General features: G+C 38.4%; 2 protein-coding genes across 2 annotated transcripts in view; one reads left to right on the forward strand and one right to left on the reverse strand.

Annotated features, from left to right (window-relative positions):
- Positions 1–13,370, reverse strand: part of CXHXorf58 (chromosome X CXorf58 homolog) — a 29,201-nt gene extending 15,831 nt beyond the window's left edge. The window contains 6 exon segments of the mRNA XM_032475670.1: positions 1,267–1,398; positions 6,608–6,719; positions 7,138–7,232; positions 9,179–9,275; positions 12,853–13,091; positions 13,239–13,370. Of these exon segments, the coding sequence (XP_032331561.1) occupies positions 1,267–1,398; positions 6,608–6,719; positions 7,138–7,232; positions 9,179–9,275; positions 12,853–13,091; positions 13,239–13,370 (807 nt within the window).
- Positions 13,131–25,212, forward strand: part of APOO (apolipoprotein O) — a 47,021-nt gene continuing 34,939 nt past the window's right edge. The window contains exon 1 of the mRNA XM_032475468.1: positions 13,131–13,377. Coding sequence (XP_032331359.1) covers positions 13,369–13,377 — 9 coding nt within the window. The 5' untranslated portion in view covers positions 13,131–13,368. The remainder of the gene's footprint in view (positions 13,378–25,212) is intronic.

The following is a 25,212-nucleotide window of genomic DNA, read 5'->3' on the forward strand; positions in this document are numbered from 1 at the left end:
CAGCCTGACTGCATACCACACCGTCTGTGCTCTCTCTTCTCCAGGTCCACAAATTTGCTTTCAGGATGTGCAGCTCCTCCTGCCACAGAGTCCTGGGGTGCACCACCTGCTGAGCCCCAGACTGAGGCTGTGATATATTGTTGATTGCCTGCCTATCAACCATTTCTCACTTTTCTCTTACGGAGCCGATTTTTTTTTTTCAGGTATGGAACTGACATATGATCCAGGAAGGAGGCCCCCAGCTCATGAACCATGAACGTTCTAAGTCAGTTGTGGAAAATGATCTCCTTTCCCCTTATCACTGATTGGTTTATGGGGAGCATGTGATCCACTTCTGACCAATGGTACCTGTGGGGAAGTCTGTTGAGGGCTTCTGGGAAAGTTTTCTTCCTGAGATAAGCAAAAAGATGCTAGGAATCCCCTTCTTCCTGCCTTTTAATGTAGTTGAGAATGTGATACTCATCTTGTTACTGTGTGAAGGAAGCCACGAGAACTGTAGAGAAGCTGACCCAGGACCCTGATGTCCTTGAGCTGTGGCATTAGCTAGCCCAGGACACACCTGTCCAGGGACTTCTTATATGGAACAACAAATGTCCTTTATTGTTTAAGCCTCTTGTGAATTGGGATATTCCATTACTTGTAGCAGAAAGCATCCAAACAATAATAGAACCCTTCCTCACTAGGTCAAATTCCCGTCATGCACTCTTAGCACCATGTATTTATTTTTTTCTGATGTTTTTAATTGAGATAAAATTCACATAATATAAAGTTTACCATTTTAACCATTTCAAAGTGTAAAATTCAGTGGTTTTTAGTAAATTCAAAGTATATATCACTACTAATTCCAAAACACTGCCATCACCCCAAGAAGAAACCCTACATTCCTTAGCTATCACTCCCCAGACACAAAAAGCCACATATTATATGATTCCATTAATATGAAATATCCAGAATAGGCCAATTCCGAAAGACAGTAGATTAGTGGTTGATAGAGGCTGGCGTGATGGAGGAATGGGAGGTAACTGCTTAATGGATGTAAGGTTCCCTTTTGGGTGACAAAAAGGTTCTAAAACTAGATGGTAGTGATGTTTGCACAACACTGGGAATGTACTTAGCTCCGCTGAATTGTACACTTTAAAATGGGTAAATTTTATATTGTGTGTATTTTACCACAGTAAGATAATGGATGATTCTTTATTCTTAGAGGATAGGATCAGATGGCTTATTTTGTTGTTTGTTTTCAGTATATAAATCTAAATTCCTTACTTGCACGTAGTCTTTCAGAGTGACAATATCTATTTTTTTAGTTATTTTGAACTTCTGGAAAAGATGTTCATCTTCCATAATTTGATGATAAAATTTCTTTTCCCCCATCACTTTGCAAGCATCAACCACTGCCTATAAAGAGAATAGAAAATACTTTTAAAATAGTAGTATAACAGTAATAACTATCAGCACACACTTTACATTTTTTTTGTGACAAATACATCAAATACTGTTCCTTTCTTCTAGCAGTTTGCTATTCAATAAAAAGACTGTATTTACAAAGAAAATATTTTATAGGATTTTTAAACCACTTAAAATTTGTTTCCATAACCATATCCACATAGTTTTAAAATGCAGCTAGAGGAGTAGTTGAATCTATAATCCTCAGAGGACCATAGTTTTTAAAAAAAAATCTGTTTTTCCCTCTATGAAAAACATTATTTTCCTTAAAAAAAACAAACAAACCTATAACGTCATTCATGCTGTCAATGCAGAGAAAACTTATCTGGTTATTAAGCAGGTTGCCCTAGGAACCGCACTGAAAGGTGGTACTGGGGCCAGCTCTCTTTTATGTGGTAGTTAATACATCGCCCCCAAACGGAAACATGTCTGTTTCAGAGTGCTTAGACCTCCCTCTCCTTCAAGCTTCATGCTCAGTAGCAAAAGAGCAGCAAAGGGTTTTTTCTTTTCTCTCCGAAATGTCAACATTTTGTACTCAAGAAAAGCACCTGAGAGGGCAGAGACAGAAGAATCACAGAAAATACGGAGTCTCAAATCGTGTCTGGCCCTATTTGCACCATACCCTTCCACATGTATCTACCCTTGTGCGAAGAGCTATACACAGACTGTGAGTACAGACTTAAGAGCTCCCCATCCTCCTCCCCACCCCACATCAGTATGTGCTGACTTTTCTAATACATATTTATATTATATGTTTGTGCTTTTGGCCACAAAGGGTATGCTCATGTGAAGGGAGACGTGGCATAAATGAAAATTCAAGTATTGTTTGATTCCAGATCAGTTTCTCTTTTTCTTTGTATCTTAGAATGTGATACTGTGAAAGTATGGGAACTCGGTGTTATAATGCTGATATAAGGCCACAGAACAGCAGTTGAGACAGGATTAAAAATCGGAATCTCTATTTTTTCCTTAATACACAGTACAACAGCAAGCCTTAATGTATTTTCTACTCCGATCCTCACTTTTGTTATCCAGAGTATTTCTTACTTATTTCTTTATTTAAATTCCAAAACTTAGAACTCAGACACATATGGAAAAATGAAAGAAAATATTCAAATGGTTGTAGTTTTATTCCTAATGTGCTAAATTGAAGGGACAGAAACAGTTTCCTAAGAATGTGATGGAACCTTTCTTTAGGCAGATTATTTTTGTTTTCCATTTCATTAGTTTCTCTATACATGATGCATCTATGGAAAGGGCAGTATTGGCACATATCCATTATGCGTTCTTGCAATTAATTTCCTGTGGGTTCAAATTAACCATCCCTACAGTGACATTAAAGGTAAAAGCAAATAGTTATACACTGAAAGGTCTGAAAACTATATAATTTCTGTCTTGAGAATTTCTTTAGATATAACTATATTTTATTTTAGCTCAAGTTACTTAGAAAAGGTATTTCTTGCCAGTTCCTCCCTACTCTACTCCACTCAGCCATCGGCACCATTCTCTCCAAGTCCCAGTTTCCTTATTTGTACAGTGTCTCAGCTGTGTGGCTCAGCTGTGTCAGGCCCACTCCAGTCTCTCGGCCAAAAAAACCCCATGCCTGGCAGCACAGGGCAGGCTCGTTGCCCACTTGTGACAGGGGTTTGAAAGAGAGTTTGTCCTCCAATGACCAAGATGTTCTTTATCAGACATCGACCGTGTATGGTCAAATTTAGGAAAGTCCTTCTGGATAGGAAGGGATAGGAATGAAGAGCCCAGCACCAGGAGAAAGGGAAGGTGAAACTAGGCAAGGATTCCAGGAGAGCAGTCAATCAGACAAGGATTCCAGAGGCAGGTTCCATTCCTAGTGGGTGACTCAAAGGGTCAGAAGGGGGCATCTCTAAATTTGACACCTTCCTTGATACCTGGCATCACTGTGGCCCAGAAGCCCCCACAGCCCTGCAGCTACTTACTGGCATATATCTATACTTGGGCTTGTCAAGTTACTCTAATATCTCAAGTCACTTCCCTGCCTGGCTGGAAATTCTCACTCACAAAGGTAGTAATAGCTGGGATCCCCACACAGGAAGGTTTCTTGGTTCGGTACAATTCAATCAGTCTCAGAATTAATAAAACCACCATAACTGCTAGTGTTCTTTCAACCTTGAAGGGTGCACAGTACAGTGGAAAGATGGAGAAGGGTTCAAGTCTCAGTTCTGGACTTGACAAGTCTCTCCAAGTTCCAGGTTCCCCTTTAGGCAAAATGGGATAACATGTACCTCATCCGAGTTATCAGGGGCCATATAAGAGAACATGCTTAGCGGGGTTCCTGACTCTGGAGTCAGGCTCACTGGGTCTTGGTGTCAGTTCCTTCACTTTGTAGTTGTGAGACCCTAAGCAAGACACTTAGTCTTTCAAAAATGAAGACAATAACAGAATCTACATTCTAGAGTTTATGAGAATTAAATGATAATGCACACAAAATGTTTAACATCATACTTGATAGTGCTCAATAAGGGCAGCTATTATTAATGATAATATATTTTTTGTTTTTTACATAAATGCCCAATCCTCAAAAAGAACAAGGATTTTCAATTTAAAATAATCGTTGCTGGATGTTAATGCTTAAGAATTGTCATTTACCCAGAGGTGTCCAGGCCACAGTGGGTTTGAGCACCTTTAGGACAGTGTTTGTCAAATCATATTGTGCCTAGGATCACCTGGGGGTCTTGTTAAAATTCAGGTGCTGATTTGGTTGGTCTGAGAGCCTGCATTTCTAATAAGCTCCAGGGGAAGCCAGTGCTGTGGGTCTGCAGACTACACTTTGAGCAGCAAGCTTTAAAATATTCTAAATATAGTTGGTAGACTAACTATAGTGACAACCCTCTGTAAATAAGCATTGCTCTGAAAATAGACCATTGAAGTAGGTAATTGAAAGGAGATCTCTTTTTTATACACATGGCTATCCAACTGTTCTAGCACCATTTGAACTGCTTTGCACCTTTGATGAAAATCAATTGATCTTCTATGCGTGTGTCTATTTCTGAATTGTCTTTTCTATCCCATTGATTTACGTATCTATCTTTTTGCCGTCACTTCACTGCTGGGATTACTGTAACTTTTAAAGTCTTGAAATCAGGTAGTGTAAATCGTCTAATTTTATTCTTCTTCTCCAAAGTTGTTTTAGGCTATTCTACATCCTTTCCCTTGTTTTTGCTTTTTGTTTGTGTGTGTGTGTGTGTGTGTGAATATATAAGAAATGCTATTGGAAAGCAGTAAGGAAATGAAACCAGAAATGGAAATAAGAACGAGGGGAAAGATGGAGCAACTAAAAAAGAATTGCTGAAACTCTTCTCCTTCATAAATGAACTTGATTAAATACCTGATTGGTCTAAAACTGACTTATTTCTTTCATATTAAGAAATAAATAAACTTAGGAAAGTTATATCAGTTTGCTAAAGACACAATGTCTACATTCAAAGAGCAGAGGAGTTGAGTGAGCTTACAGTGAGAAAATTTCCACTTCTACAGGTTTTATATTAACCATGAATCCAAGTTTTGCCAGAGTTTGTTTTGAAGCTGAAATAAAGGGAAAAGGAACCCTAAACTATTTTCTCCAAGTTGGGTATGTTCTGATTATTGCAAACCCCTTATAATGTTTAGTGAAAAACTCAAGCTGAATAGTATAATCACATTTTAAAAATAACAAAATTAAAAAAATATATATTTGTGTGTTTTCATGGAAAAAATGAAGTTTACACAGCAAATTATCAACAGTGATTACACCGTGTGAGTGAAAGTTACAGCACAGAGAAGAAAGGCATAAAGGCATATATGCCTTTAAAAAAAACTCTGTGCTATTTCCTTTTTTCAACAGTTACTTTGTAGTTAAAATAACATTTAAGCTATCATACAGCACTTTAATGCATTTTGATATACACACAGTACTTTCCAGTCACTGTCTCTAAGGTTTTTATTTGCTCCAGCCTGGGGATAGCAGGGGCCGCCAGGAACGGTCTCTGGGAAACTTCAGTTCTTAAAAAAGTTCTATTGTATAATCTCAGAGAGGCAACAATTGATGACATTTTATAGGGACAACTATAAACTTATTTTCTAGATAAATCTGGCATGAATTTATCTCTTGAATATAGAATAAATACCTACGTTCACATTTGAAGTCTTTCTATATAAATAAATATTAATGCTTCTGAAACACCATATTTCACATGAAACCACTAGTTCTTTTGATACATTTCTGAAACTGAGTTAAATTTTTTCTGATATTTCCTGAGAAGAGAGAGAAAAGCAGTTTCTTTTCCTTCTCTAATATTCGTCAGAGAATAAATGCTGCACATGCTGGATCTGATCAGAAACTGCCAGGCTGTGTGGTCTTCTATCCTGAACATGTGTCATTATTGATGATTTCATATGGGTCATACTTTTAATGTAAAATATTTCCAGAAAGCTACAGGAAAATAATCTTTGAGGTATGGTTTATAAAAGGCTAAATATGAGAATGTACATTATCTTTTACTCTATTAGAGTCATGTGTAAGGGTCACAGGAGTAAAACTTATGCTGCAGATCCTCGCTATTAAAATTGTGGTCAATGGATTAGCAGCAGTGGCAGCACCTGGGAGCTGGCTGGAAATGCAGAATCTCAGGCCCCATCCCAGATCTACTGAATCAGAAATTGCATTTTAACAAGATCCTCAGGTGAGTGCTATGTCGTAGACATAATTATGAAGAATTACATGAAACTTAAAAGTATGAGAACTCACAAAAAAGGATTAGTATTTTAAAAGTTCATTTTCAATACTGTAGCACAGTTTTTCTAAATATGCTATCAGAATCCAAGAAATAATGATAAAATGCCATTAAAACAAAATTGCATCAAATGTTCAGAATTAAAAAGCCCTGACTAATGGGCCACTTTAATTCATTATTAACAAACCCAAATTTTCATACAAAGAAAACTGATGGGTATTTTCTAGGGCCTTATATAAGTAATTCATTTCAAATTTTTTTAGCTATTAAACGCAGACAATTTGAAACATGATGCTTAAAAATTACTACCTGCCTGCTAGGTGGTTGAATGATGAAACAACTTAGCCTGTATAGTTTGAATGCAATTCGTATACTACATAGATTAACACAAAATGTACATCATGAAACATTACCTCACTTGATGGCTTTAATAAATTTTTTCCGCTGAAATACTTGTAACCATGGCCTTCAGTATGAAGGAAAATTTTAAACACGATCAAAGGTGGAAATGTTTCACCGCTAAATCTGAAATAGAGACCAAAAATTAGTTATTTGGCACCAGGCTTGGGGCTCAGTTACTTCTTCCCCTTGTACTTAAGATCGTTCACATAGTTTCTTGCATGCAGGGTAAAGGCTATGCCAGAGCACAGAAAGAACTAGTAATGAAACGGATCACAGAGGATAAAAGAGCCACACTTTGGCATGTGTGCTCACAACTATTCTCATATATGTGTCAGACATACTATGGGAGATGAGAGCCACTCTCAAGGCAACTTTTGGCCCAAGAGTCATGCCTCAGCTTCTTCACATAATAATTGTAAATAAGAGTAACACATTCAGTTTGTAATTATACCCTGAAAAGTTATGAGGACTTAAAATAAATTTCTAACATTTCTTCAAATTAACCAGTACTTCTTGAAATAAATCAGCATAAAAACATTACCTCACTCTAACTTTACACTTCATGCAAGGATCTTTAACAAGCTCAGCCTCTAAGGGGCTTACTTTCTTCAGAATTTCATGTGTCACGTGATATTCCTGAAATAGATGATGGTGCTATAAATGGAAAGTGGTACCCTACTCAGACACAATTTATTGAAAATAACAGAGCGGGCATGGTAAAGTGAAAAGTATACTGAACTTCAAGTTCTGAAGATCTGAGTTCTAGTCTTGGCTCCCCTACTTATCATCTATGTAGCCTTGAGTTAATTACTTCATCATTTTGGCCTTCATGTTTGCATATGTGTCCCTCCTTGAGATCCCAGGCACTGTTCTTTCCCTATGACAACACTTTTCACAATGTGTTGTAACTACCGATACATACATGTTTCTTGCTAGACTGTAAGCTTCATGAAGGTAGGGGCTATCTCTTTCTTCTTTACCATTGTATTCCTAGCACCTAGTACAGTGCCTGGAACACAGCAGGTGCTTGGAAAGTATCTGATGTTGACTGAATCACTGTAAAATGAGGATGATAATAGAAATGTTACTAAATTTTAAGTACCTCTTATATACCACACACTACGTTGGGTGCCTTATATACATAACGTCATTTAATCCTTACAACTCAGCAATATTATTTGAATATTATCATTCCCATTTTACAAATGAGTAAGCTGAGGCTCTGGGAGTGTCTGTAACTTAACCAAAGGCACAGAGGTGGTAAACAGAGATGCCAGGATTCAAACTTAGGTCTGTTTGATTCTAAAGCCCCCACGTTCTCCCTATACAACACTGCTCAACCTTTATGCCTGTGACAATCACATAAAAATGTACACCAAAGGGCTTTTAAAATGACAAAGCATTATTAATGTAAGGTAGTAACTTGAAGAGCTAGGGTAACAGATAAAAAAAGAATTTCCTTCTTTTTTTTACTAAAAGAGTCTAAAATTATGACAAACCAGCCTTATGATAATTAAATATAAGTTCCATATATGAAGATAAGAGAATGGACCTGAAATGTCACGAGTTTACCTAGGTGGGTTTTCTCTGAGGTATTTTGCTTTTACTGACATCAGAAATGGGTCTGTGGGTCAGATGGTGAAGTGTACACATTGCTGAGAGCTCACAATTTTTTTCAGAGCTGCTAAAATTCTCTTAATGTGACTATTACTATTTATAGACTGCTGTAATCACCGGTGAGTTTATTAGGAGAATATTTGGTACTATATGAAAGAAGGCTTAATACTCTGCCAGGGTCGCCAGAGTTTTTTCTTTGGGGAGTGGGGGGATATGCACCTGTTTGTTTTTGCTCAAATAGAACTACATTGTTCATAATGTTCTGCTGACTGCTGTAATCACCGGTGAGTTTATTAGGAGAATATTTGATACTCTATTCGAAAGAAGGCTTAATACTCTGCTAGGCTCGCCAGAGTTCTTTCTTTGGGGAGTGGGGGGATATGCACCTGTTTGTTTTTACTAAAATAGAACTATTGTTCATAATGTTCTGCACTTGCCGTTCTCACTAATGAGACATTTTAGCTACCTTTCTGTTGCTAAATCATATGCAAGGCTGCAAGATTTAAAGGTATGAAAGCACCAACATTTATTTAACCAGTATCCTACTGATGGATTTATATGGTTTAGAATCTTTGCTCTTAGAAACAACAGTGCAATGAAATTGTACATATATTGTAGAATGGATTTCTAGAATTGAAATTGCTGAGTGGAAGGCAAAGGCACTTTTAATTCAGAGATTTTTTTATTGTTGAAAGATCATTGTCTCAAATCTTCAAATAAGAAATCGAATTTTAAAAATCATATTGGTTCCAGAAAAAGGAAATAATAGTTACCCATGTTAAAGATAAATCCAGAAATATTCATTTAGGGTTAACCAAAGAAAAAAATCCCACAACCCCATGCAATATTATTAGATTCAAATAGAAGAGATTTTAAAAGGTTATATATTCTACCTTTACTTAAGACACCTTTTAGCTTGGTAAGTAATTAAACCTATCAGATCAAATGAAAAGCAAAATACATACCGCCGCACAAACTGTGTACTTAAGGAGTTGAAACACTGTTTTGTCCAGATGAGATAACCAAGCTCTCTGTATCCTGTGGGCTGAAATCTCTTTATTTCTGAGAGGAAGAAAAAAAAAGTTAAGATTTGTGAAGCAGTTTTCATTTTCTTAAAGTCTCGGGGGAACTCTGCATTTATGCTTCCTCCTCCTGTGCCTCCTCATCCCCCACCCTAAGACTGACCTAATGAGGAACATTTGGATGTGGTAATTAGAACTGGTCATCTGCAGAATCCAGTCAGAATGAGGATATGAAATACTTGAGAATATTTCCCTTGAGATTAAAAAAAGTCTTGGCCAAAACTTTATCCTTGAAAGGCATATATATACATATATTTTTATAAAATTAAAAAGTGTGAGGAGACAAACATGCTTCCTAAAAACGTCCATGACCTAAAATGATTCCATTATAGTTAGTTCTTTAAAATGCTGCCCAACTAGTTCAAGTGCTATGAAAATAGAATGTGGAATAGTTGAAGTTACAGTAGGCCCAATTCTCTTCCAGGAGCTGATGACCATGCCCTAGAAAAAGAAACTCCCTTCTCTGATCTTTCTTTGAACCAGGCTCATCCCAGTCAGGTCAGAGCATTCTTCTACTTCTGATCACATCCCACTCACTCTCCAGGAACCACCCCACCAACCCTGTCATTACTCCTCACAGGGCTACAGACAAAGAGAGGTAGATACTCCTGCATAATGCCACCATTGGCTGGCAAAATGCAGACTGTAAGATGTAGAGTAGAAAAGTCCTGAAATATAGAAACAAACCCTTGAATACTAGCTGATGCCATTTACTAGCTGTTTAACCTGCAAATCACTTACTTTCTCTTGGATGCTGCTTCCTCACTTACAAAATGTAATAATAAGACAGGTTGTGTCAGGATCAAAGAGATGTGTGTTAACATGCTTTGTCAATTATGAAATACTGTAATTATAATAATTATTATTCAATTCAAAAGTAATTTGAAAACACACAAAACCCCTCTAATTTACCTTGTTTGGTAAATTGGTAAGTGTTTGATATTAGCTGGGCAAATACCACACCAAAACTGTCCAGTTCAGGAAAATGACACAAGGCGAAAGGTGGTTAGTTACTGTTGTTCTCCCTTTGTCTTTACAGTATTTGACAAATATACTTTGTCACCTTTTTTCAAGCACGGATTATCTGATTTTGGAACACCAGTAACTGATGTCTTCAGAGAATGACTCATTTTCCTTACAATGAAGTACTCTGAAAGTACATAAATTAAACATTTGAGGTCTTAATCTTTATTATTACACTGTTTGGATGAGACTCAAGTGCTATATGATTGTTGCACTAATCCCAGAACCCCTTAAAAAGGAAGGTTTCATGGATCTCTTAATGTTGCGTATATTTTTTGTGTACTAAAAATATGCGGTATATTGGAAGACAAGTGGATCTGCCCTTAGCCTTCTAACTGGTCTTCCTGTCTCCAGTCTCTTCATCCTCTACACTGCAGCTGGAGTTAACTTTTTAGAGCAATAATCCAACTTTATCACTCTTCAACTTAAAATCTTTCAGGGACACCTTATTTCCTCCAAGCTAAAGTCCAGGCTCCTTAGACTTGCATTCAAGTCTTTTCACAATCTAGTTCCATTCTTTCAAATCTCAAAATATCAACTTTCTACTAAGATTCCTCTCTATATGGTAAGAACAAGAACTTGCCAAAATCAATGTTTTACAACTCTGTGTTGCTGATCATACCATTTCCTTTAGCTGGACTGACTTCCCTACCACCAGCAAACATCAATTCATCCTTCAAAATCCCAGCTAATTCATGCCTTTTCTCTGAAGTTTTCCACCTTTTCCTTTTTACAGAACTACTCACTACTGTCTCCAAGTCCTGTAATACTGTACATGTTTTTCTTTTATAGTACTTCTCATATTGCATCATAATTTGTTTTCTTGGCTGTCACCCCAACATACTTGTTGAAGGCAGGAGGCATCGTGCTAATATGGAATCCCTAATGCCTAACAGAGAGGAGGGTTTTTTATATGCTTTTCACCCGTTTTACCATGGAATAGCTGTGAGATTTTGGGCAAGTCCCTTAACCTCTCAGTAGCTCAGTTCCCTTCCTGGTAAAGTGAGAGGATGTGTACTGAGTGATCTGATTCCACCTCTGATTTTCCACCCTTTGACACATTATTCCAATTTGGATACTGCTCCCAAATTCTTAGCCTCTGCTTAGTGTTTTGTACTAAACCAGGGCCTCCTTATTTATTTATTTTTTTAGTGCCATGGACCCCTGTGGACAGATTCCTTCTAAGAACTATTTTTTTTAATGCATAACATAAAATATACAGGATTGCAGAAGACTCCAATTATATTGAAATCATTGTCAAAATATTTTCAAAAACAAAATTACAGAAATGTGTCTTCTTTATGCATTAAATAAAATGAGAGCTCTAATAACTATTGTCTCATGAAGTGGTAATGAGCAGAAATATTTCAAGAAATCTGCCATGACTGTAGCATGATATGAAAATATCTGTGCTTTCTACTGATGACAAAGTCACAAGTACTGCTGATACTACTGTGGTTTGTTACCTACACTATAATTGAGAGAAATGCTAAAGTTCAGTTAGAGGTTAGTGAAAATAAAGTTGCTATTTTTCCCCAAGTTCTTGTACCCCCTGAATTAAAAATTTCTGCCCTAATTTATCATTTATAAATCACACTTTTATATAATATGACATTCCAGTACTGATGTAGAACCTTCAGAGTTCCCTTAATATTCCTCCTTAGGGATGCGGATGGGGATAGCTTGGAATATACAATTCTCTTGAGAAGGAGAAAATCAGCCCTTAACATCTGGGAGCTGGCCTGGCACTCACAGCTGGGCTATGGTGTTAACCCTGGCTTACACCACCCAGCCCAGAGCAAAGCCCAGCTTCCTTGAACTTGCGCCAAATCACCCAACCAAAACCCAAACCCTACAACAAATCTTTCTAACACCCTCTTACTGAGATGCCCCACTGTTTCCCAAGGTGTGCATTTTCCTGGCAAGAATAATAAATAAAACCAACTTGTTCAACTACAGATGTGGTCTTTGGCTGGAGAGCAGTGACACAGCACCACTCAAACCCCCAAAATCTTCTGGATGCCCACCTGAATGGGTTTATACTTTCTATGGGGTTAGAAGGGGAAATACAGAATGAAATTTTAAACATACCTCCCATTATGGGACACTATAACAGTTCCCTAGGTGAGATCATAGAGTTTAAAGGCAGACTACCTAGGTTTGGATCCCGGCTTCCCAATTTCCTCCCGTGTGACCTTGTACATATTACCTCTTTGTGCCTCAGTTTCCTCATCTATTAGATGGGGGAATAATAATCGTGTCCACCTACTTGGGATGTCGGAAAGAGTGAGGAGAATATGTGTAAGGAATTTCGATCATAGCTGGGCCTATAGTAAAAGCTGTTGGTGCTTGTTATTCTTGTTAATAATTATTGTCATATTAAGGGATAAACATCTGATTCCCTGTGAGGGATAGACGCTTAAGAATTTTACAGAGAAAAAAAAGAGTCTTTCGAGGCTAAAGGAAGTAGCAAATTAGTTTAAATTTAAAATATTAGAAATGTCCAGCCCAGGGTAAAAAAAAAATTTGAAAACCTTTTGTGAGGTAAATCCAGGCCCCGAGGTCGGCGGCTTCCGGCTGCAAGGCTTTCGAGGCCGCCTGAGGCCTGCTGAGCGCCCCCGCCCGGCGGCCTCCGCACATAGGATTCCCAGCCTACGCCGCTGGGCGCCCAATCGCGGCGGTGACGGAAGATTCCCAGCGCCGCGCGGCTCCCGGCCCCTCCCTCCTTGCGCCCCCGCGTGCCGCCCACACTGAGCGGGCGCTTTCCTGCCGCCTAGCAACAGCCGGCGCAGGGGCGGAGCCTCCGGAAGGCGGGGCTTGAGTTCGCTTGCCGCCCGAGGCGCGACGCGCGGCAGCTCAACGACACCGCTTCCAGCCCAGGCTTCCGAGCTAAGCCTTCGCGGAATCAAATTGGCTGTACAGCCGTCATCCGCACCGCGGCCCACTTGCGGTCGGAGGAATTCGACCCTACCCGGCCGCCGTAGCTACCTCTCCCTAGTGGGCGGGGCCAAGGTCCGGGTGACCCCGCCGGAGCCGCCGCTGCCAGCGACATGTTCAAGGTGAGAGCGTGGAGCAGGGTCACAGCTGTCGCCGCCCCCTCCCGGCCGCCCGGAGCCCTCCCCGCGCTCTCGTGGGCCTCTCCGGGGACCGGGCCCCGCTCGCCCCGAGGCTTTTCCCGCCTCCGGGCCGGCTGCGTCTCGGCCCCGCGGTTCATTCACCGGTCCCCTTGGAGCGAGCGGCTGCCGGGCGGAGGCGTGAGACTGGGGGTGGGTGGGTGGGGCCGTTTGGGTCTTGCTCTCATGAATAAAACGCTTTAAAAAGCTAAAGTACCTCACAAAGCATCCACCCTTCGGCACGTGCCCTCTTGAATCCGTGGGTAGGGTGAGGCCAGCTCAGGACACTAAGGGGTCCAGCTTTGGTTTGGCGAGGTCAGGTTTCAGAACCTGGTGTATGAATGGGGGAGGGTCACCTTCGGAGAAGCTGCTGCAGGATGTCGGGGAGGCTGGCATGGAAATGGCTGGGTGAGAGGGGGAAGCTGAAACTTCTCTCCCCTCCCCAATGAACATTATGTAGATAGACCCCCTTCTGAACATTTTATGAATTATTGTCTTTTGAAAGAAATCTACTTTTATAGTGAAGACTTTCGAAAATCTGCATTTGAACATGAAGCTATTCTACTACTTAAAAAAAAGTAAATGTTTTTCTATCATGAAAAACAAATCACTAGCTACCAGAAATGAGTCTCTAAGAAGCATTGCACCCATTAAATAGTGCTAGGGAAATCTCACAATTGTACTACTCATTTAAAAGTTCTTTTGCGCTTCTGCAATGTGCTCTGGGTGCATTAGGACAGGCTATAAAATCAGAACATGGATTTGGCCTTCCAGTCCTGGCATTGCCACTTTCTAGCTATATGACCTTGGGCACGTCACTTAACCTTTCTGTGCCTGTTTTCCTATTAGTGAAATTGAGGGAATAGCATCTACCTTGTAGGTTTATTATAAGGGATAAATAAGTTACTATGTGTAAAACACTTGGAAAAGGCCCTGGCACATGGAATTGACATCTAAGTATTTGCTTTTATTTTGTTTTCAGACAGCTCACAGTTTAGTTAAGAAATCAGATCCCATAAGCAACTTGGGTTCACTTGATAAATTTGTGTTGAACACCTATTATGTGCTAGGAGCTCAACTCAGTTTTAGGGTTGCAACAACAAAGGTTATGCTGTGATCAGTTTATGACTATCAACAATGTACTGTGATAGTTAAAAGGAGAGCAGGATCTCCTCTGTCTTACCAGGGATTCTTAACCTGTGGTTCTATGCCTTCAGAGGGTCTGTGGATAGAATTCAGGGAGTTCTTGAACTCTAATGGGAGAAAAAATAATCTTTTTTACCAATCATTTCCTTCAGTTATGAATGTAGATAACTGTTTCAGTTATGTATTTCCAAATAACGACCTTAAAACAACAATTTATTATTTCTCACCGTCTATAGATTGGCTGGGCAGTTCTGCTGGCATCCCCCAATGATTGAATTCAGCTAGTGGCTAGACTCCAAGGTTGCCTTATTCCCCTGTCTGTGGGCCTGAAGCCCCTCAGTGTTGCTATCTTGGGCTTCCTCACATTGTTACTGGGTTCCAAGAGGGCTAGTCCCCATGTGTGAACAGCCGCTTGCATCACATTTGCTGATGTCAAAACAAGTTACGTGGCCAAGCCTAGAGTCAATATGGTGGGCACCTGCACAAGAGCATGGATATAAAGACATGTGGTTCATTGGGAATGATTAATAAGCTACTACAGCAACAAAGTATACTAGTATTAGCAGTACCTGTCACCAATAGAAGTCAACAGGACTCATGAATGTCAGACATTTTCATATCACATTACAGTTGTTGCAGATCTCAAAATAACATGCTCATCACTGCTTCAAAATTATAAGATTCACTATTATATCTTTTTATTTAATGAGCAAATAAAGAAGCACATATTACTATATCAGTTTTGGGGTTTTAAAAATATTTTTGTAAGTATATTGCCATATAATTGGCATCTTATGCAGTTAGAAGCATCATTTTGAGAAAGGGTCTGTAGAGCTTATCAGACTGTCAAAGAGGTCTATGGCACAAAAAAGGCAAGGAACCCCTGTGGATTTCAGGGGAGGCAAATTCTGAAAGATGGGAGTTTCCTCAGGGGAAAGTCAGCAGTGGTACTCCATTGGGGGAAGTGCCAGTAGCTCATTTCTGCTGTGTCATGGGAAAGGTAAAGGGAGCTGAATAGAAAAGCTCACAAGGAACCTTGGCGGACACCAAAATGTAAGAAAGAGAAAGAGGGGAGGCCAGGGCTGTTTGAGAAGCAACTTTTGATAAGCAGAAGTAGGAGCACAAGAGTGATACTTGGAAAATTAAAGGAAGAAAAGTTTCAAGGACAGACTATGTTAGGATGCTTTTAGGTGGAAAAACCCAATTGCTTAAATAGTAAGGAAAATTATCTCACAGAGTCCAGAGGAAGGGTGAACTCCTGTGGGTCAACTATGTCTTCAAGGAGCCCGTCTCTTCTTGGCTTTCTGCTATAAGATTGGTTCCCCTAATGGTTGTTAAGATGACTGCCAGTAACACATGTTTGCCCATTTACTAGAGCAAGAGAGAGGACAAAACGCCCATGTTTGGATTACACTTTTACTTCAGTCTCATTGGATCACCTTAGGTCAGGTGCCTGCTGAATACCAGTGCTGGGGGAATACCATACCCTGATTGGCTTAGACTAAACAGGATCAGCTCAGGATGGGGTCACTTTACCTTAGTCACATGGGAAAGAAATGAATCCATGAACACAATGAGGGAATGGAGACTGGATGTGCGCCCATGATGTCCATTACAGAAAGATGAGTTAGATGAGTTTGGAGCCGTGTTCACTGATTTGGGCAATTTGTTTGGAAAGCTTTCATGATCTTTTTTATGTAGGTTTTACTGATGGACTTGAAAGCTAGATTAGTATGGGTTGGTGACTGAAAAATGAGTAAATAAATGGACACAGTGTTGGGGTTTATAAGCTTGACTGTCAAGGGAGGAGGGAGAACATAGTAACTAGAGGGACATGTTTGGTCAAGATTCTAGAGTTGCTTTGTGGTTGTTCCAGTATTCAAGATTTGGCAGTGTTTATGGCTTAGAGAGGAATGTAGGGAGGGAACTTTTATAAAAGAGAATCCCTCAGCTTTAAAAAGGAGGAGAGATACTCCCTTCCACCTGTGAGATGGAAAGAAAAGAAGGGTGGGAGTGATTATAGACTAGTGGCTCTCAACTGGATGATACCTCCCGCCTAGGGTATGTTTTAGAAATTTGGGTGGTTCTTCACGTCTTTAATTTAGTTGTGTTAAATGTTTATATATTGAAATATAATTCTTGTAAATCTTTCCTTTTTGTTCTCCATTGTGTTCCCATCAAATCAACATACTGGTCTCTTTTTTGGAACTTATGTGTGTAAGTGGGTGATGAATTTTATTTCAAGAGAGCAAAAGAATTTAGAAAAATATGTCATAAAATGGCAGTGTCAGGTCTAGTAGGTGAGAACCAGTGCTTCTCAAACTTTAATGTGCGTGCAACTCTTGTTAAAATACAGATTCTGATCCAGTAGGTCTTGGGAGGGGGACGCCTCAGAGTGTCCATTTTTTAACAAGCTTCTAGGTGGTTTAGATGCTACTGGTCTTTGAATAGCAAGAACTGAGGCAGATTGGTAGATGAATGGTTTCTTGTGTTTTCGAGGTGGGTGATTTTATGAGCTGGTGGTGGTGGGATTTGGAAGAGGCATTGATAAAGAACAACAACAACAACAACAAACCAAATGAGAGGCTTTGAGGGCTGTGCTGAGAGCCACTAAGGGCAGCCTATCATGATTGCAGCCTGGGAGTGGGCTTGAGCAAATGGTAGGATTGATCTGGCTTTGAGAGTTATCATCTTGGGTCAACTAGGACTGGAGGGCAAAAGAATTGATAGTATAGGCATTGATGGGAAAAGTACAATGTGTTTGACGAGTTATTTGCATATGCAGTTAAAATATTTAAACTCTAATCATTGTTTTGATTTAGTTTTCCATCTTCAAGTCAGTAGGGGGCACTGCTGGATTACAAAACACATTGAAAATCTGCCCTGTGTTTGCATTCTGTTGCAGCAAGTAGTTTTTCCGGGTGTTGAATATTGGATACATACACCCAGTCTCCAGATTCACGTTACTAGATTTCATTCGTTACACAAATGTTTATCACAGTTCAGCTATGGGCTGGGCACTGTGTTGTACCTTGGCGGGTATAAATGAAAAGACTTGTTTCTTACCTAGGAGAGAGTCCCCAAATTTGGCCACACGTCAGAGTTATTTGTGAGACAGTTCCCAAGGCCCTGCCCATGGGTCTGATACAGTTTTTGGTGAAGTCCAGGAACCTCTAGTTTTGAAAAAGCCCCCCAGGGTGACCGTGAAACTTGAGTTTCAGGAGCTCACAATGCGGTTAGTGGCACAGACATGAAGAGTTCATTCAGGTGCAGTGGGATAAGTGCTCTGATATAAAAAGGTTGGGGAAACATAGAGCAGTATGTCTCAACCTTGACTGCACATTAAAATCACCTGGGGAGCTTTTATAAGTCCTGATGCCCAGGCTGCACCCAGACCGATGTCATCAGGATCTCTAGGGTTGAGATCTAGGTGTCTAGTTTCTAGGGCATGTAACCAACCTTGAGAACTACTGACTTAGAGGAATGAGCACCAGCAGGGGGCATCAGGACACTTTGTAGAACATGCTTGCCCTGGCCTTTGAAGCTGAGCAGACAAGGTTGAAAGGGCCTTCCAAGCAGAGCAGAAAAGTGCATGCAAGGAAACAGAAGCTGAGTGTTCAGTGCCAAGTTAAAACCTTGGACTTTACCATGTTACCTAGGTGTGAGACACTAAAGTTCTCTGTAGCTGTGTCCTCATCTGTAAAACAAGAATAAGACTAGCACCAACCTCAAATTGTTGTGTGGATTAAATTAACTCAAACCCAAAGTTCAGCACAGTGTTCGGTACAAAGGAAATGTTTGATAAATATGAGCTGTTACTAACTTTTAGTTGGTGTCTTGTAGGAGGCTGCTATGGTAGTGTTATGGTGGTGCACAGTCTTGGAGCTTTCCAAAAGTTTTTTGTTTTTGATGTCAAAAGTTGGTAGTTGACTGAATGTGGCAGAGTTGGGAGAAGGAGAATTTAAGGATGCCACCCAGGTTTTTGGCTTGGAAATTTGAGTGGTTGTTAGAACTATTCATTGAGGTGGGAAAGTAGAAGAAGGCTGAGTTTGGTTTTGGGGGAGGTGGTAATTTGCTTTTCAACAAGTTGGACTTGTTGAAGTATCTGTGGACATTAAGAGGTGGTAATCAGTTGACATGGAACCCAAGAGTATGGAGTTTTCATTAGACAGATGTGGGCTGGAAATGGGGGAATCATCAGATGCTTCAAAGGCCAGAAAATGGCCTAGGGAAAGCTGGTCTGCGTCATTTCCTTCCTGAAGGGCGGAGTTGTGACCTGTACTCAGAGCTCAGTGCTCAGAGGAGCCTGAGATGACCATAGCTTTGGCTATAAGGCATTATTACCTCACATACTTGTTTTGTGGCTGTTTGGTCTCAATATAATTCCTTTCTTTCTGAAATTAATTTTCTGACCATGAATAGTACATTACTAGCACAAACTGAGGGGAGAATTACACTGCTAAGTGGAAAAGGAAAATCATCTGTAAATTGGAAAAGAAATACTGTAACTTTATTTTACTTGAATATTATTTTCAATGTCACATATTTTGAAAGATAACAAGAATTTTCCCCCTTAGAATGTATCTCTGAGGGAATTCTCCTTGAGGAATTATAGCGAGTACATTTTTACTCACATAAATACATATTTGTATGCAGAATTAGTTGGATGTTCTGCCTTTCTTACCCTTCAGAGATGTTGGGTGGTAGATCACAAAGAAGAAAAAACTGCCCTTCGCTGCTGGCTGCAGTCAGAAAGCACAGGCTTGGGTTTCAGTTGTAGTTTCTGGTTTCTGGCTGAGCAACCTTAATGAGGTTTCTTAATCTCTCAGAGTCCCCACATCAGGGTACTGTGGGGACAGTCACATGCTCCTCCATATCACACAGGATTGTTGGGAGGTTCAAATGCGATAACATGTAAAAAGAACAGTAAACTACAAAGCACTGTATGAATGTTTCAGATATTTTCAATCCCTTCTGCATCACATCTGTCCACGGAAGTGATCTAGTGTTTTAGGTTAGCACTATGGACTTCGGACTGTAAAAAGTAGCTGAAACTTAAGTAAATTCACTTCTCATTTGGAACTGAATTTACTCAGGACCCTGTAATACTCTTCTATCTATTTCTAAAATACAAATAGCCTCTTATGTGCAGGTAACACTGAAAGAGGAGAAGGAAGAAGTAGATGAATTACACCTTAAAGGAATGGAGAGCAAAGACAAAATGGAGAACAGTAGATAATTCACTAGACATTTATGATAAATGAATTTATTACCCCCATGATCCCTATGCATATTTGTAGACTTTATTATGATTTAAAGGTTTAATTTTTAATTTATATGTATGTGTGTTCCACACCCATATCCTTTCTAGGCTAGTCTGGGACTTCTTAGAGGCCAAGAAATGAACTTTGATACCTGTTTGTATGGTACATTTAAAATTAGTGTAAGTAAGTAGATGCATAAGAAATCTCTATAGCAAAGGTACGTATCTGTTTCAAAAACTTGAGAGTTGACTTATTTATAATATGACAGGAACGTACCAAAAGATTTTTTAATGAAAGAATTAAAAGAGTTTGTATCAGTTGATTTCACCCAGTAATGCTTAAGTGGAATTTTAGTGCATACAACATGAAACTTTATGTGGATATTTTCAGGGGGGAAAACATGCCTAAAGATAGATTTTAAAATTTGGAAGCTATTTTTTTTTTTTACTTTTGCTGGGGTTTTCCTGATCTTTGCATGGCCTCATGCCATTTTTTTCTTTAGAAAACTTGAACAGTGCCAGTTTCTTAGTGTAGTGGGCTTTAAAACTTGTGTTCTTTGTGCCCTAAAACTTGTAGCAGCAAGAATTTAGAACAAGGGTTGTAGAGTTTTCAATATGCTGAGAGTCTATAACTTTGAATATTAAGCCATATTTTCATAATAGCCTTATAGGCAACGAGTTGTATTTTGAATGAATATTGTTTTAAAGGCGCTTTAGATACAGTTACCCTTTGTTTTTCTACTTATGGTAACTCTTTGAAGCAATGCAGTGTGTTTTATTCAAAGCCCACACTGGCTCCAATTTAAGGAGGTCTTTGGTTGGGTGAGGATGGGGAGGCCTCAGTGGGAGCTGGAGATAGGTTTGCAAGTGCACGTTCATTGCTTTAGTTGGGAGGAATACTCAGTGGTTTCTTTTTTCAGATGTGCCTTTTCATTCCTTTGAAGAGTGTTTTTAAATAGGATGTATGAAAATAATAAAGGTTCATTTGTCTCCCTCCCCATCCCACAGACGTCAATCCTTGTGAAAAAACAGCCTGTTTTTCTTTGTGCTTGCTGAAATGCGTCTCCTTTCCCATTAGGGGTGCTGCTTCGTGTGTCGTATGATGACATGGGTTAAACTGGTGAGTGAGTAAGTCAGCATCAAGTGATACGAGGACTCCACCAAGTTTCCTAAGTCTTCTGTTAATGGCTGACCTCACTTGGCAAATATTGATTCTGAGCCTGTTGGTAGAGTCACATCGTTTGGGAGCACTGTTAAAAGTTGCTGTGTGTAGTCCAAATATTGATTTTTCTTGTTTTCGTTCCTTATTCTCAGAGATTTTTCATTATGAATCCAGATTGTCATCAGCTGAGTTGAGCCTTGCACACGATTTTTTTTCCCAAAAGAGTTTTGTGGTTTCCTTTTTTCCTTAGAGAAGAAAAAGGCTGTGAATAACTGAGATGAGGTTGAAGGCAGTTATTGTCAGTTCCGTGTTCTCTGTGCACACAGTGATCTATTAGGAACCGAAACCTGGGTCTTTAAAGATAAACTTTACTAGCTCTTCCTCTTAGAAAGTGGAATTTTTTTTTAGTTGTTTGAAAATGTAGAAACATTTGAAAGGCAAGTTTTGTAGTAAATGTTCCCCCTATGATTTTTTTTCCTCTCTATATTTCCTTAACTCAGAAGAGATTGAATGGGTCTTGGGATGCCATTCCAAGAGGGAAAAGAAACATACATATTTTAGAGTTTTAGGTAAGCACTATTAACTTTCTGTCTGAATGAGGAAGTTCAAAATAAATTTGAAACATGGTAAATTACATGTCATCTGTGTTCCAAGTCTGTAAAACCAGTACAGCCCAACCAGATGACTCAAAACCTGCCTGAATGAACAATTATCTCACTCTTTGGCTCTGAGGTTTCCTTCCTGTTTATCAGACAAGTTTATTATTTTTTTGGCATGAATTTAACGAAATCTGATAACTAGCAGAAAATGAAACAATTGCAAATGAAACATCTTTGCTTTGCTGACCTAATTTTGTGGTGAATTCTGCCCTCCAAAGATAAAACAGAAGCTGGTTTTCTGTTAAAAAAATAATGTTAATCTTGAAAACAGTCTCAGTTTTCTTCTTTACTTATCTCTTGAGATCACAGTGTGCTTTTGCAGTGGATAAGGAAGAACTAGGAAGTATCAGTTACTCCAGTACAGAATGACAGAATCGAAAGTTTCTTGTAAAATAGCTGTTTGTCATAGTTGGAAGACATTTTTCTTTTCATTGGTTAAAGTCTGAACTTTAAAAATATTGGCTTCATAATTCCTTCACTGTGAAACAGATTGAAATGATTGTGGTTTCTCTTGTTGTTAAAGTGTAAGTGCTGTCAGATTTATACACCCAAATGAGTGCCTGTCAAAACAGTCATTTTGAGAGGACAGATTTAATTATTCTGTCACTACATCTCTTCCAAACACACCGTCACTGATCAATATATTTATTCCAAAAATATCATCACTGATCAAAACATTTTTGTCCCTTTTCATTTGGAGTTGTCATCATACTCTGAGGTGGATTCTTTAGAATATTCTCAGGAGCCAGCCATTTTCGTTTCTTGCATGTTTCAAAACAAATTAATATTCATTGCAAAAACTTTAGGAAATACAGATAATACTAAAGAATCTTCTTAATCCCACCACCTATAGATAACCACTGTTAACATCTTTCTCAGACTCGTTTCTGGGCATACTTATATACCCTCAATTTGACATTTTCAGAAATCACACAAATCCCTCCCCCCTGCTTTTTAAACAAATACCATTTTCTAGTCTCCTTTTATTTCAAATATGTTGAGACTGATTTTTTTATAGGCTTAAAATTTGATCTGAAGGCATTTGGAAATGGAAGCCATATGATCACATATCAAAAGTAATTTTCCTTTATTTGTTATATAAATAGTTGCAGTAAATTCTGACTCAGTATATGATATGTCAAGGTTACTACTTTGAAGAGAAAATACTTTTTTTTTGGAGGAGGTACACTTTTTTTCTGGCTGCATTTTAAAAAATCATCTTAAGCAATTTTTTTTAGTTCCATATTTTTGAATTGTGGTAAAAAAACTACATAATATGATATTTACCATCTTAACCATTTTTAAATATACTGTTCAGTTGTATTAAATATATTCACACTGTTGTGGAAAAGATCTCCAGAATTTTTTCATGTGGCCAACTTGAAACTGTACCCATTAAACAACAAATCCCAATTTCCTCCTTCCCCCCAAGCCTCTGGTAACCACCATTCTACTTTCTGTTTCTATGAATTTGACTACTTTAAATACTTCATATAGGTGAAATCATACAGTATTTGTCTTTTGTGACTGGCTTATTTCACTTAGCATAATATCCTCTAGGTTCTAATTTTCCATTGTGTGTATATACTGCGTTTTGTTTATCCATTCATCTGTCCACAGACACTTGGGTATCTTTCACCTGTTGGCTATTATGAATAATGCTGCTATGAAGGTGGATGTGTAAATTTATCTTTGAGACCCTGCTTTCAATTCTTTTGGATGTATATGCAGAAGGGGAATTGCTGGATCATATGGTAATTCTATTTTTAGTTTTTTGAAGAACCTCCATATTGTTTTCCTTGTTAATTGCACCGTTTTATAATCCCACCAGCCATGAACAAGGGTTCCAGTTTCTCTATATCCTCGTCAACACTTGTTATTTTCTGTTTTTTTGATAGTGGCCATTGGGTGTGAGGTGAGAAAATACCTATTTTAAAAATTATATAAGTAATATTATATTAAAAACTAATATATATTAAAATAGATAAACAACAAGTTCGTACTGTTTAGCACAGGGAACTATATATTCAATATCTTGTAGTAGCTTACAGAGAAAAAGAATATGAAAATGAATATATGTATGTTCATGTATGACTGAAGCATTACGCTGTACACCAGAAATTGACACATTGTAAACTGACTATACTTTAATAAAAATATATATATTAAAAATTGTGTAAGTAATGCTGAATTAACTTTTCCTTGTAAAAAGTCAGTGTATAATACAAGGGAATATATTCAATATCTTGTAGTAGCTCATGGTGAAAAATAATATGAAAATGGATATATGCATATTCATGTATGACTGAAGAATTGTGCTGTACACTAGAAATTGACACAGCATTGTAAATTGACTAACTCAATTTAAAAAAGAAGCAAAAAAAAGGTCAAACAGTGCAGTTAAGATAATTATCAGTTTCCCATCATCTGCTTCCCTCTAACCCTTTTCTCAGAGAATAGCCTCTGTTACAGGCTTGGTATGTGGCCCTCCAGATTAGAAAGGATGTGTAAAATACAAGTTCTGTACTGAATACTCGTTATGAGGGAGGCATAGTCTTCTGATGTTTGAAGAATGTGGACTCATTTAGTTTCTCTTTATTTTTAATTCAGTTTATGACACATTACTAAGGACAGCAATGCAACCTGTTTGGGCAATATTGTTGATTGTTTTCATCATTTTGTTTTACCCTAAATTCTTTCACATAATTTATTTTTTGTTTTATGTTCTTTTTTAAGAACAAAGATAACCTCAAAAGTATTGTCAGTTTTTTTAAAAATCCATTTCAGATTTTTACCTCTTAAACAACTGAAAAGAATCAGATTAAAAGCATTTTGTTTTTACATGAAAAATGCTTTCAGTTGGAAATTTGTGCAGAAAAGTTTAACCGAAGATCAAAGAACCAGTGTAACATATGGGGAAAAATACATAATTGTGCCTCATTTCCTATAAATAGGGGAATATTTAATTTTAAATGGCATTTACTTTTTTTTTTACATTTTTTATTGAGTTATAGTCATTTTACAATGTTGTGAAATGGCATTTACTTTTAAAATGTCTCCAAATGCGTTTATTTTCCACCCACAGTGATAGATATAAAAATGATGTTATTCAGTAACTTTGGCCATAGCTGCACATTTTAGTATATAGGATATATGACAGCTAAATGATATAATAGCTAAAATGCAATAATTAAAACATTAGATTTATTTATGCAGTTTTTGATACCAAGTTGTTTTGAGTAGATTACCAATGACTTTCCATCTGACCTTGAAATTAAAAGGGAACTTCTGGATTGAGAATGTTTGTGATATGCAGCAGCCATGGTTTATGGTTGCTTATATTTTCTCCATCTAGAGATTGTAGCTACGTATGAGTATAGCTGAACAGATTGTAGTGTGTCAGAAATCATCCTCATGTTCCAAACCTTCGGTTTATTTTGTTACAGCTCTTTACAGAGGCTCTTTTTAGTGAACTGAATCTTAACATCAATATGGTGGGTGACTTTGCTTAAAAAAAAATGGAAGGAAGGAACGGAGAAAGGCAGAAAGGC

Source organism: Camelus ferus, chromosome X (genome assembly GCF_009834535.1).
Source record: "Camelus ferus isolate YT-003-E chromosome X, BCGSAC_Cfer_1.0, whole genome shotgun sequence".
NCBI lineage: Eukaryota > Metazoa > Chordata > Mammalia > Artiodactyla > Camelidae > Camelus > Camelus ferus.